The sequence below is a fragment of the Triturus cristatus genome, chromosome 6 (assembly GCF_964204655.1).
Source record: "Triturus cristatus chromosome 6, aTriCri1.1, whole genome shotgun sequence".
Taxonomy (NCBI): domain Eukaryota; kingdom Metazoa; phylum Chordata; class Amphibia; order Caudata; family Salamandridae; genus Triturus; species Triturus cristatus.
The window spans coordinates 20,744,929-20,759,838 of record NC_140589.1 but is presented as its reverse complement, the minus strand read 5'-3'; the positions used below and the strand labels follow the sequence as shown (position 1 = coordinate 20,759,838).

General features: G+C 43.5%; 1 protein-coding gene across 1 annotated transcript in view; it reads right to left on the bottom strand.

The window, feature by feature from the left end:
• The window catches only part of LOC146813660 (heme-binding protein 1-like), a 96,745-nt gene that overhangs the window by 56,559 nt on the left and 25,276 nt on the right, over positions 1 to 14,910 (bottom strand). Inside the window, exon 3 of the mRNA XM_085610155.1 lies at positions 11,585 to 11,670. Within this exon, the coding sequence (XP_085466281.1) occupies positions 11,585 to 11,670 (86 nt within the window). The remainder of the gene's footprint in view (positions 1 to 11,584; positions 11,671 to 14,910) is intronic.

Below are 14,910 nucleotides of genomic sequence, written 5' to 3'. Positions count from 1 at the left end.
CATCCGTGGTCTGTGGCAATGGTCTCAGTGCAAGGTGCCCTGAAAGGGGACCCCGTGTCTGCCAGTCTCCTGTGTCTCTCTTATGCCTTAGAAGATCTTGCACAAAACACACGTGCACTTCAACCTGATCTTTCTATGGACAGGAACCACTGTAGCTGAAACCTGAACCAAGGCTCTGGGATATCATTTACATGGCCGCTGAGAGCACATAAGGGCGGGTTAATGGCTGATCCTCACAGACTACACGTAACACAACAAGCAATCTCACAGGGTCAACTGTAATACCCTACATACACTCAGAACGCCCATCCCCTGTAGAGAAGGTCAGAAACCTGGGGGTCCTTTTTGACAGCAAGCTTAATTTTGCTGCTCAAGTTAACAGCTTGACGTCTTCGTGTTTTTTCTACTGAAGACGTTAAGAAACAATTTTCCCTACATACCCCAGGAACTTCAAAAAACGGTAATGGTGGCCCTTTTTCTCTCCAAGCTAGACTACTCAAATGCCCTTTTCTTAGGGATAGACAAGTTTTAACTGCTGAAACTACAGTCCTTGCAAAATGCGGCTGCTTGGCTGATTTGGGGTTTACACCAAGGGCAATCTACTTCAGACGGGATACGTTCCCTACATTGCCTATAAACAACGTATAGATTTTAAAGCACTTACATATGTGCATAAGGCAATTTATAGTGGATCAGCTGAAGGTCTTGAAAGCTTCTTCATACCATATGCTCCTCTGCGCGACCTAAGATCAGCCACTCAAGGCTTGGTTAGAGTACCAAAGATCAAAAGAGAAGGCTGGGGAGGTCGCACAATCACATATTGTGCAGCCAGACTTTGGAACAAGTTGCCCCAGTCCATGAGGCTCCAATCCAACCTTCAGATCTTTAGAAAACATCTAAAAACCAAGCTCTTTGCAACTACATAGGCCGCTAAAACTCTGACCTTCCCCTGCCACAGCACTTTCTTAGCGCCAAGACGCCTCGGCATTCGAGCGCTTTAGAAACATATAAACATAACCTCACAGGGTCAGCTGTAATATCCTACGTACACTCAACCTCAAAACGTCACCTGTAATACGCTACATAAACTCAACCGCACAGTCACCTGTAATTCCTTACATACACTCAGCCTCACAGGGTCACCTGTCATACCATACATACACTCAACCTCACAGGGTCACCTGTAATACCCTAGGAACACTCAACCTCACAGGGTCACCTGTAATACCCTAGGAACACTCAACCTCACAGGGTCACCTGTAATATCCTACATACACTCAACCTCACAGGGTCACCTGTAATACCCTATGTACACTCAACCACACAGGATTACCTGCAATACCCTAGGAACACTCAACATCACAGGGTCACCTGTAATACCCTAGGAACACTCAACCTCACAGGGTCACCTGTATTATCCTACATACACGCAACCTCACAGAGTCACCTGTAATACCCTACATACACTCAACCTCACAGGGTCACCTGTATTATCCTACATACACGCTACCTCACAGTCACCTGTAATAACCTACATACACTCAACCTCACAGGGTCACCTGTCATACCCTACATACATTAATAATCAAGAGGGAATGGATCACTTGTACCTGTGTGACCAGGGTCAGATATATTGGCCGTCTTAAAAACCCTCAATCACGTACATAGGTGGTCGGGCAGTATATCTTGACGTGACAGTATCAGGTAGACCAACTGGTGATACAGTAGTGATCTGTGATAAAAAATAGTGCTCAAGTGAGGAGGGTTAAAATTGCCTACGTCTCTCAACTCAAAAAACTTTATTCAGTTGGAAACGCGCAAGGAAAAAAACAGAGTGGTGCGTGTGGAGATGAAGTTACTGATCTCACGCACTTATGTGTCCATGTGAGAGGCCAACATGTTTTAGCCCTAGTGCACCCATTCGGGTCAGGGGGCTTTCTTCAGGACGTGTGATAATGTAAGGTTGCCAGATTTGCAGGTTTTAGGAGGTAGGTATTTGACTTACCCCTCTTCTATTGTTGTTATTGGTCAATTAGTAACTATAACTGTGGGAGAGAGAGAAGAAAGAGGAATCGTAGTAATGCACATTCAACGTAATACACTTGGATGACACTCTTAATCATGAATCTCTCACATTGATGCTTGCTGTGGAGTTAAAGGGAAAATCACTAGCTGTGTGTTTAAGGAAAGTCTTAACGCCACCAAATCGGAAAGGCATGTCAGACGGAATACTCATTCATAGTTAGAAGATGGCAGAAAATCCAGGTCTCAGCTACACAGATGAAGAGATCAACACGATCCTATCAGAACCCTCCTTATTACAAGACCGTGATTTTACACAGATTCTAGCTCAAACGAACGATTGGGACGATCTAACAGAAACCAAAAAAGAACAAGTCAGGACAGCCATACATGGCCTAATAATGACAGAATGCCAATGCAGCCCGCAGAGGCCTCTGGGTACACAATGCACCACGGATCTTCTTACAGGACATCGTCTTCAGAAAAGATTGGTCAGCCATTTCATAGAAGTGCATGAGGGACTACCTTGTCCTAATTATAAAAACAGCGACAGGACTATCGGAAGCATTAACAATAAAAATACAAGTGAGCGAAGCCAAACTCAAAACCACGGTACACATTTCGTTCTACAAGAAGAGACTAGAAGAAATCAACTGAGAAATTAATGAAACCAGAGACTACATCACACAAAACAAAAAAATTTGGAAAAGACTTGAAATGCTTCTCCCTGTAAAAAATGCACCCCTACACTAAGGACGATTATACAGCACCAGACCAGTCTACGGACAATTATCTTCTGGAGGCAACTCCACTGACAAATCAGACTGGAGCGGAGATGAGACATCACACACACAATATAACAGAGGCCAGAACAGACGCCAACAACGTCGGAGGCCCAATACGTGGAGCACACCACAATATAGCGACCAACTTTTCCCTATGCACCAACCCTTTGTACCTAATTACCATGGATGGATGAACCCTTATGCACAAGGACCACCGCCCATGGGACCAATGATGGGACCACACCACAAGAAAAGACTTCCTTTTTTGGGGAAAGGCCAGACCAACCAAAGAAGAAGGAAAGGGGTCACCTGGACAGAGCAAGAATGTCAAGTCCTGACCTGCAACATGTCCAAGGAGAGACCAGGACCCAGCTCGACGACTCGCTCATAATAAAGCTAACGGATATCATCCTAACAAAAGACCACGAGAATCTCCTAAACAAAGGTCTCGGATACGTACCTACACCATCACTAGATGTGTTCAAGTTACAATGTGAACTAGTAGAATTCTGCAGAAAGGTAAAATTGAAAGCTTTCTTCATCAATAAGGTGACTGACACATCAAAAAGTGATACTAACCTACAACGGAAGTCCACATTCTGCCCCCCGAATCATATGATACCAGTTGAGATTCAAGCCTTCGAACAAGCAATCATGAAGGAAGCCAAGAATGTCAAAAACCTTACAACAAAACCTTTCATGAATATTACAAGACATGAACAACAAGCACTGGACCAACTCCGACCAACTCCGACGACACGAAGACTTATTAATCAAGCCAGCGGACAAGGGTGGAGGCATCGTTCTCCTTAACAAAGAAGGATATGACAAAGAATGCCTAGACCTTAATTCTGACGACTAGTTCTACAAAATCATCACCACAGACCGCACCAAAAGGTTACAACGAACCATAGAATTAATGGTTGATGATGCAGAGCTGAACCTTTGGATCTCCAAGAATGAAGCAGACTTCCTCAAGACTAAAACACCAAGAGTGCCGTACTTTTACTCACTCCCAAAATACATAAAAACAGGACACCACCACCAGGACGCCCAATAGTCTCAGGGATTGGCTCAGTTCTTGAGCCCCTCTCCCAATTCGCAGATCAATTTCTAAGACCTTTGGTACAGAAGACACCAACGTACCTAAAAGATACCGAGACTTACTGAACCTACTGAAGGGTCAATCCTTCCAAGAAGACAACATGTGCCTAGTATGGTTGGATGTAGAGAGTCTTTATAGAAGCCCCCCACAACAGAAGACACTCGAAACTCTAGAAGAGATATTATTTTGCGAGAAATGGGAATACAAGACGCCGAGACACTTCATGCTGGAGTGCTGCAGATTGGCCCTCACCGAATTTTTTTTTTAATATGACGGAACTGAACGATAACAACCCTTTCATTTCCAAAATCCAGTTTTGGAAAAGCTACATAGACGACGTGATCATGATCTGGAATAACACCTCAGATAGCCTACCAGGGTTCCACGACTGGATCAACACCAGAGACGAATGCCTAAAATTCACGTACACGGCAGATAATCACAAATTGGATTTTCTAGATATCACAATCTATATAGAGGACAATACCATCCATACCAAGACGTTTCACAAACCCACTGCAAAAAACCAGCCTGCTCTCATATAAGAGTTTCCATCCCCAACCACTAAGAGACAATTTACCATACAGCCAGTTACTACGACTCAAACGGAAATGTAGCAGATTAGGAGACTACAAAATACAGGCAAAAGAACTCTGTCAAAAACTACAAAATACTAATATGATACAAAAATGCCAAAAAAGAGCCAGGAACCAACCGAGGGAAAGCCTATTAGAGATCACACTCAAGGAACCATCCGACGATGTACTCACCTGCGTCACCACGTACAGCATAGCTACAAATGCGGTTAAGAAAATCGTAAACAAAAACTGGAGAATACTAACGTCAGGGTCACTGAACTGGCCAAAACCCAGATTTGTCAATAGGAGAACCAGGAATTTTAAAGACATCCTCGTGCATACGAGACCAGCACCAAAAATGAAGAGAGAGGCGCTCACCACATCCCAGAACATGACTCCCTTAACTGGACATCATCCTTGCGGCTCATGTTCTGTGTGTAAACTCACTTCAGTCACCAAAGTATTACACTTAACACCAGACCTGACATGGACAATACGACATCATACTAACTGCAACTCAACATATGTGATCTACATGATCACCTGCCCCTGCGGCTTGAGATACATCGGAATGACCTGCCGCAAGATAAAACAAAGAATCTGCGAGCACAAGAGCAATGTAAAATGTAAAAGAGCAACCACGAAAATGATCAATCATTACACAGAACTTAACCACACAGTTGAAGAACTGAACTGGTTAGTCCTGGAAACACTATCGACAAAAAATGAGAATGCCGAGCAGATCCTATTCGTGAAAGAACAACAATGGGTCCACCGTTTGAAAACAGACTTAACAGGATTAAACAACAAAATTCCATGGCACAGCCTATCATAACATCAGAGTGCACAGTGACTAGTACCTATCTAACAACAAGCCTCAATCACACAGCCAAGGAAACTATTCCCTTGAATGTCATAGTCGTAGAGCTGACTGCTAATAAAAATGAGGAGACAACTGTAATTTAACACACCCACTATACAAGGAAGTAGTAGCCACCTAAGCGTTTTTAAACACTAAACCTATGGTATCCCCCTCATAATGAAGGTGGATAACCAATAACCTGAATACTTTAAAGAGTCTCATTGAGCAAGGGATTTCCCCTTCACTCCCAACTCATTAGGCAGCAGACCGGCATGACATAAGATTCACGCCCTGAACATTACAGAACAACATCACAACACCTTCTGTGAGGCATAACCAATCCATCATGATCAACAAGAGTGAAGGCACCACACAGAGCCTTCTCTCTCTACCATTCCCACTACAGAGAACGCCTGTTATTTAAATCATCACCTTACTAAAATCCTCAGATTATGATTAGCTTGACAACCAGTGATCTATTTTTCATATACTAAATAATTAAAACATAGGTAGACATGACCAGGAATACGAGGAAACGTAGTCTTTCCACCATCTTTACCGCACAGTGAATAGATAATGAAGGCTCCTAACGGGCCCGCATCACCCGGGGCACCGTTTCCAGAGCGAGCACCAGTCGCTGAAACCGGCACTGCCAGGTATCCTCTAGCCCGCCACTACAGAGCTATGAAACACACAAAGAATCCTACTCAAAACGTATAGCAACATTTTTATTTCTTATCCCTCTGCTTGACTCTTAGCAGGTTATTTTGCCCGCCGGCCCCCGGAGGAAGCCCGAAATAGGGATTCCCAGGTATTTACGAGAGATGCGCGTCACAGTTAAACACTGCATTTGTAACTTCTAAGCAAACGCCATTAAATCACAGCGTTTCCCCTTGGGCAGACAAGAATAACTGTTGCGAGCCTTGAGCCTTACTTGTGCCCGCAAAGGCTTTTGAATTAAATAACAGACAAAGATAAGCAATTGTTACAATCCGGCAACGCTCACACTCCCAGGCACGGAAAGGAGTAATTTTCTTATACGCATGTTTTGAGCGCAATATTTAAACCGATATCAGGGCACTTCAACGCACTATGTAAAGAGGGAACAGAATAACGATGTCATCGATGTGTGTAAACAATTACTGCTACCGCGCGACAAACGTTCGCCATTAAGCACCCACTTTTTCACTTCATCTTCTTCACTCCACCTTTTAACCTTACTGACAGACCCAACATTTTCTTCCTCAACAGCACCTAAAAATCTGTTGCATTTTAAATGTGAGTGAGTAAAATATTCCATATTCTTGTCGTGTTTTCACTTTCTTTAAAAGTAAGACTTTCCTTAAACACACAGCTAGTGTTTTTCCCTTTAACTCCGCAGCAAGCATCAATGAGAGAGATTCATGATTAACAGTGTCATCCAAGTGTATTACGTTGAAAGTGTATTACTACGATTTCTCTTTCTTCCCTCTCTCCCACAGTTATAGGTACTAATTGACCGATAACAACAATAGAAGGGGGGTAATTCAAATACCTACCTTGTGGGGACTTCAATTGTAAATATGAACCTATTCAGGGCCTGGAAAGATTGTTCGATGAACAAGATGCTGCTAATGATATTATGCCCTTGGAGCCCGTAAGACCAGTTAAAAGTACAATAGCTGCCATACAGATTTTACAGATGACTGTGTCGCATGACTTAAAAGCATGTAATGGCCGCTTTCGTTCGGACAGACCACCAGCTCCTCCTTATTTTAAGAGAAATCTTAGGTCACACATAGACTTTGTAATGGCTTCCCGGAATTTATGGGGCATAATAATTGATTTTATGATAGACTCCAGAACGGAGAGTGATCACTTTCCTCTTCAATTATGGCTAGACTCTTTTCTTTTCATTTCTAGACCATATGAAGAGTTTTACCAACCTCTCTGGTTGGGGAAGTACAGATATCTAACAATAGGCGCGCTCTAAGATGGTCATATATTTTGGGTAAAGAAGAAGCGTTGACCAACATTTATAATAAATTCAATGAAGCCATTGGAGCATCCCAGTTGCCCTTACCAGGCACACAGGGTGTCCTTGAATTACATTATAAGTTGGTCGACGCTTTAACCCCTCTCCTGAGCAAAACATATAAAAAAGATGGAAACAGGAAAGAGGATCATCTAGAGTCAGAAAACCCATGGTATAACCAAGACTGTAGAACAGCAAAATCTAGGCTGATTCTGGCAGTAAAATCCAGGATCCAATTGGATATAAAAAATGCTAGACTGACCTATAATAAAACTATGGCCCAAGCTAAAAAAGCATGGGATGCTGATCTATGGGAGGATCTACTGAGTGCAGCTAAGTTACACGATCAGAGTACGTTTTGGAATCTAATCGCCAAAGGAAACAAGAAAGGTAGATCGCCAAAGGATATTTTCCTGGATGAAATCACTTGGTGTGACCACTTTTCTAAGCTTTACTCTAATAACAAGGATGACCTGTCCCTTGACGATAAAGAATTTAATCTAGAAAAGAGTATTGTCCCATTATATTTTAGCCTAGAAGAAACTAATCAGGCATTACAAGCTGGTAAAATGGGTAAAGCCCCCGGTCCTGACAAAATCCCCGGTGATTTATTAAAACATGACGTGGAAGTGTGGGGACCTTATATAAACTTTTTAAGTAACTCGATTGCGGCCGGAACACCGATCCCTGAATCGTGGAAAGGGGCAGAAATCATAACAATTTTCAAAAAAGGTGATCGCTATGATCCATGTAATTACCACCCTATTAGTTTAATAGATATTTTACAAAAACTTTTTGCCAGACATATTTTAAATAGGCTTTTAGATTGGATTGAGGAGACAAAGCTATTAACCAAATACCAAGCAGGATTTAGATCCAAAATCAGTACAGTGGATTAGGTGTTTAGGTTTATGTGTATCTGTTGGAAATATATAAATATTAGGAAGGGTAGTCTTTATGTGGCGTTCATGGATTTAAGGGCCGCCTTCGACCTTGTTCCTCATAACTTGTTGTGGTCCACATTAAGGAAGATGGCGGTTCCAGGAGAGCTACTCAATGAACTCATTAAGCTACATACAGGGAATTATGCTAAAATTAGGTGGGGGAAGGCTGGCGAAATATCAAGAGCCATTCCCGTAGATCGAGGCGTGCGCCAAGGTTGCGTGTTAGCCCCTACACTTTTTTCGCTGTATGTTAACGATATCCCAAGCTACTTAACGAATTGTGTTCACGACTCCCCGAAATTAGATGGAGAAACAATCACGTCCCTATTATTTGCTGATGATACTATTCTTATTTCTCAGACTCCGAGAGGTTTACAAAATTTGGTTAACTCCTTTCAAAAATATTGTGTGGAGAAGGGGTTAGAAATAAATCCAACTAAAACCAAATATATGGCCATAAATCCCAAAAAAACCCTTAGGAAAAATCTGTTCTTAGAGAATCGTAAACTGGAACAGGTAGGAAGCTTTAACTACCTGGGTCTGACGCTGGACAATAAACTGACTTGGAAAGGCCAGTTGGATTGAAGTATATTATCCCTTAAACAAAATTCATTGCCTATCCTAAAAGTGCATGGTGCTAGCTATTCTAAAGCTATTTCTCCAGCACTTGAGGTATTTAAAGCGAAGGCCTAATCGGCGGCTCTTTATGGTGCCGAGGTTTGGGGTCACTGCAGTACCAACAAATTTGGGAAGGTAGAAAACAATTTTGTACGAAGACTGTTTAAAATACCGTCCAGAACCCCCCTTGTCCCCGTATTCCTTGACATTAATCTAAAAAGAACAGAGTATTTAGCACTATTGAGACCATTGTTGTATTGGGTTAGGGTTTGGTCAACCCCAGAGTTGAGCGATTATAAGTGTGGATTGACTGAACTAATCCAGATCGATGAGCACTTGAAAACCCCATGGCTAAAGTATATATGCAAGTGGTTTGAGAGATTAGGGCTTTCTCATTTTTGGGAGGCGCCTCAGAACATGACTCTGTCCTCCAAAAAACTTCTAAAGGATACTTTCTGGTCCCATGTCAACGGTGAGCTAATGCTTGGATCTACGACTGGCTTATTGACCCAGAATTTCCTAAACATAAAAGATACACCCAACTTTGAAGAATTCATGGATGAGATTGGCCCTCCATTAGCAAAATCATTATATTTGAAATTTAGGTATGGGGTCTTATTGATCAGTGCTTACACATGCAGGTGGGGTGGGGAAAAAGGTTCAGAAATGTGCACTTTCTGCTCTTTAGGGGCAAGGGAAGATGATGTCCATCTACTCTTCTTCTGCCCGGCATACAAGAAACCGAGGCTTTGTTGGAACAAACCCCTTTGTAAACACATGGGGGTTAGATCCTACAAAGAAGCAGAGCGCATAATAAAGTCTAACACCTCACAACTAATGGTGTTTGGTATAAGTAGATTTTTATTTAATGTGCATATTATCAGGAAACGTTTTGGTTATAAATTGTAATGCAAGGGGGAGAATCTACCAATCTCCCTTTCCATATAGATTTAAGACACTCTGTCTTCCTCAGTCTTATTCAGTTTTATCCATTTTTAAAATCTGGCTTTTAATTAATTTTATATTCTTATTTATATTTTAATATTCGGTATTGCTCAATCATGGAGATAAACCAACTTTTGTCAATTGTATGTAATTGTATATCACGGCCATATATGTAAAATGTGTTATTTATTGTTGTATTTGGCTTTTATGGCAATTATGCCGAAATAAAGTATTACTGACTGACTGACTGACTGACAAATACCTACCTCCTAAAGGCTGCATATCTGGCAACCTTACAATATCACAGGTCCCGAAGAAAGCCCCCCAACCCGAACGGGAACACTAGGGCTGAAACATGTCGACCTCTCACATGGACACATAAGTGCGTGAGATCAGTAACTTCGTCTCCACACGCACCACTCTGTTTTTACCCTTCCGCGTTTCCAACTGAATAACGTTTTTTGAGTTGAGAGACGTAGGCAATTTTAACCCAACTCATTTGAGCACTATTTTTATCACTGATCTCTTCTGTATTACCAGTTGGTCTACCTCCGGGTGGAGGTTAGCATACCACAAACCCAATGATGATGCTGTCATGTTTTAAGAATTAAGCAGACAAGCAAGATATACCGCCCGACCACCTATGTATGTGATTGAGGGTTTTCAAGACAGCCAATATACCTGACCCTGGTCACACAGGTACAAGTGATCCATTCCCTCTTGACTATTAATTAACACCCGGAAGCTGAATGGATCTCAGCTTCTCTCTCCCCCTTCGATCAGAGAATACCCTACATACACTCAACCTCACAGAGTCACCTGTAATACCCTACATACACTCAATCTTACAGGGTGAGCTGTCATACCCTACATACACTCAACCTCACAGGGTCAACTGTAATAGCTTAGGAACACTCAACCTCACAGGGTCACCTGTAATATCCTACGTATACTCAACCTCACAGTCACCTGTAAAACCCTACGTACACTCAATCTTACAGCGTCACCTGTCGTACCCTAAGTACACTCCACCTCACAGGCTCTGCTACACTCGCAGTGTAGTTGTACTGCGATGAGCCGGCCAGCTAATCCGGCAGCCTCATTACACTTTAAGAGACCTCAGACTGGGCCGCCTGATACTTTACTGCTGTCAGTCTGATTCCATATCAAGTGTACATTCTTTGCAAGTGTTTTTGATGCCCTCTTGAAAATGTGCTCCCTGGAGGCCCCCTTGGAATTATTTGAATATTAAATATTCCCATCTTTATAAAACTGGCTATTCTTTCCACCAGATTCCCTTTTGTCTGCAAGCAAGTAAACATTTGTGATATGAATGTACCCTTATCAGTTATTATAGTTTGTCTGAGCCATTAGTCCTGAATTCAAGGTACATTTTCTAAAGTATTGTTCCATCAACTTCCAAAGCTAAATATAATTCTGTTGATAACACACAATGAAGTCAGAGGTAGGATGTAGTATATTTCCATCAAATATTTGATGGTTGCTGGGCTGATTAGATGTTTTAAACTAAAGTCGACTTGCATTTCACCTGCCCTAATTTCCTAGGCCGTGAGGGTTCTAAAGTATGGCTATTTGCGCGTAACTTGAGTTGAGCAGTAGAAATGTGGGAAGGCATTCAAAGCAACATGTTTGAAACTCCCTCCCACTTCAGTCTTATTACTGTTAGTCAAAGAACGGATACGATACCTACCTTCTCATCATGCGAAAGTGGCACAAAAGGGATGGGCTCTCGCAAATGGCTCTGTCTGCTCATCTCAGCGATTGGACCAGCGATATCTGAAAGGAGAGGCAACACCAACAGTAAATGACTGATCCAGATAGGAGAGATGTCATCTGAGAAAGCATGTTCCTCCCGCCAGCGAAGAAATCCACTGCAGGGCACAAAATGTCTAACTTTATCAAATCATCATTCAGCACAAATATGAATTATTTTGCGTGTCTACATTTTGACCATGCTCCTAATATTCCATTTAACAAATGAACCAAAATGATGTATAATAGATGCATGTGAGCAGCTCTAGTCTTGGAGGGACGTCAGCCATGACTTTGTAGTTATGGATCAATTGGCCACATTTGACACTAAAGATCATGCTATTTATAGGCGACACAAGAGGCCTGATAGGTGCCTCAGTAGGTGTGTTAACTTGAACTGGGTTTTCCACCATTGCAGGGGACAGTGTGTGAGATGTGGAGGATAGTGCTAAATGACTGGAGGTGAGCTGTGCAGTTCTTCGGGGCTCTATGTTTTCCCTATTCCTCTACAATGCCCCCCTGTTCTGTCAGCTGTGGCCTTCAGCATCAGATACATACTGGTGATATCAAGAATCTGGTTAACCCTCACCACAGCTCGGAAACATCGACCTTCATCTAGGATCAGGTAGCATTCCCTGCCACCCAAGCTCATATCCAATGTTCACTTAAAATGACATAACCAAACCTCCACCCCAGCTAAGATAATATCTACTTCCAGACCAGGTCACATAGCATCGACCTCCATCCCAGCAAAGATAATATCGACTTCCACACCAGGTCACATAGCATTAACTTCCACCCCAGCTAAGATAATATCGACTTCCACACTAGGTCACATAGCATCGACCTCCATACTGGCTAAGATAATATCGATTTCCACACCAGCTCACATAGCATCGATCTCCACTCCACCTAAGATGATATCTACTTTCACACCAGGTCACATAGCATCGACCTCCATCCCAGCTAAGATAATATCGACTTCCACACCAGGTCACATAGCATCAACTTCCACCCTGGCTAAGATAATATCGACTTGCCACAACAGGTTGTTTAGAATCGACCTCCATCCCGGTTAAGATAATATCGACTTCCACACCAGGTCACATGTCATCAACTCCCACCCCCCCACTAAGATAACATCGACTTCCACACTAGGTCGCATAGCGTCGACCTCCATCCCGGCTAAGATAATATCTACTTCCACACCAGGTCACATAGCATCAACTTCCACCCTGGCTAAGATAATATCGACTGCCACAACAGGTTGTTTAGAATAGACCTCCACCCCAGCTAAGATAATATCGACTTCCACACCAGGTCACATAGCATCAACTTCCACCCCAGCTAAGATAATATCGACTTCCACACTAGGTCACATAGCATCGACCTCCACCCCGGCTAAGATAATATCGACTTCCACACCAAGTTACATAGCATCAACTTCCACCCCAGCTAAGATAATATCGACTTCCACTCTACGTCACATAGTATCCACCTCTATCCCGTCTAAGATAATATCGACTTCCACACCAGGTCACATGGCATCAACTTCCACCCCAGCTAAGATAACATCGACTTACACACTAGGTCACATAGCATCGACCTCCATCCCGACTAAGATAATATCTACTTCCACACCAGGTCACATAGCATCATCTTCCACCCTGGCTAAAATAATATCGACTGCCATACCAGGTTGTTTAGAATCGACCTCCACCCCAGCTAAGATAATATCGACTTCCATACAAGGTCGCATAGCTTCGCCCTCCACCTCAGCTAAGATAATTTCGAGTTCCACACCAGATCACATACCATCGACCTCCATACCAGCTAAGATAATATCGACATCCACACCAGCTCACATAGCATCAACCTCCACTCCACCTAAGATAATGTCGGCTTCCACACCAGGTCGCATAGCATCAACCTCCACCTCACCTAAGATAATATCGACTTCCACACTAGGTCACATAGCATCGACCTCTGCTCAAACTCAGATAATATGGATCTCCAGCCCATCTTAGATAACATGAATCCTCACCCAATCTCATAGCACCAACTAACCTCCACTCAAGCCGAGACAGCAAACCCGCACATGTTGAGATAGAATTGACCTCCCTCTACCCCATTTCACATATCTTCAACTGCCACCCCAGGTCATATTACATCAACTTCCACCTAAGGTTAGTTAACATCAACCTCCCTTCCTGGTCAGATAAAATAGCACCTCGACCCCAGGTCAGAGATCATCAACATCCATCTAATAGGTAACAACAATCTCCACCCAAGGTCAGATAACACCGATTCCCACCCAACACAGATAACAGTGATAAAGTGACAAAGTTCATTTCCACCCCTGTGAAGATGACACACAGCTTTACATCAAAGTAACAGGCTGCCAAAGGAATCTGAAACAATAGCTGTTACCTGACCAGCATTAACAAACAATATATAACAGCCTTAAACTGAACATCTGTCAGACCATGTTCACAGGCACCAAAGGGCAGAGAGGGGATACTGGCCCCTACAATGGAGGTTAAGGTAGTCTGCCACTGGTGTCCTGGGATCCGTCCTACTGTTGCTTTGCAAACTGGGCCATGGTCAACCTTTACACACTTGACACTCAGGGTAGTGAGGGTGAGCAGCCACAGGCTTCAAGGAGGCAGTGTGGCGGTCAAGTGCAGAGTGATGTTTTGGCGTTGGGTGCCATGTAGCTTTCAATGGGGAGTCTCCTGTTTGCAAATACACTGCAGGCTCCGGGACGAAGGTCTTCTGGGTGCAACCACCACTTGGAGAGGTAAGTTGGGATCCTGGGGGTTGGTTAGGTACGTCGGTTGGGACACCCAAGGCCGTGGGGCGTTGGGTGCAGGTGTGCCTTTTAGGATTGGATCTTCTTACCAGCTCCTGGTCGCGGTTTGGGGGGGGGCCTTCCGGTTTGAGGCTGTAGGCGTCCGCTGGAGACTTGAGGCAGGTCATGGGTCACCAGATCTCGGGTCAGGATTGCTGGGGAGACCTCCGCTTGGTGTTGGGCCACTCGAACTGTAGGCTGTGGGCGCCGGGTGCCAAGTGGTGCAGACCCGTGGATCCTTGCAGAGCTGGAGTCTGTTGATGAACAAATCCGGTGTTCACAGGAGACAGTCTTTGGGATGGAAGGCAGGCAGGTCCTAGGGGTTTCTCGAGGTTGCTGGCTGCAGGACACACCGGGATTTCACTGGAGCAGGTTTGAGGTGGGGACAGGCCGGTAGGGCTGGGGCCAAGTCA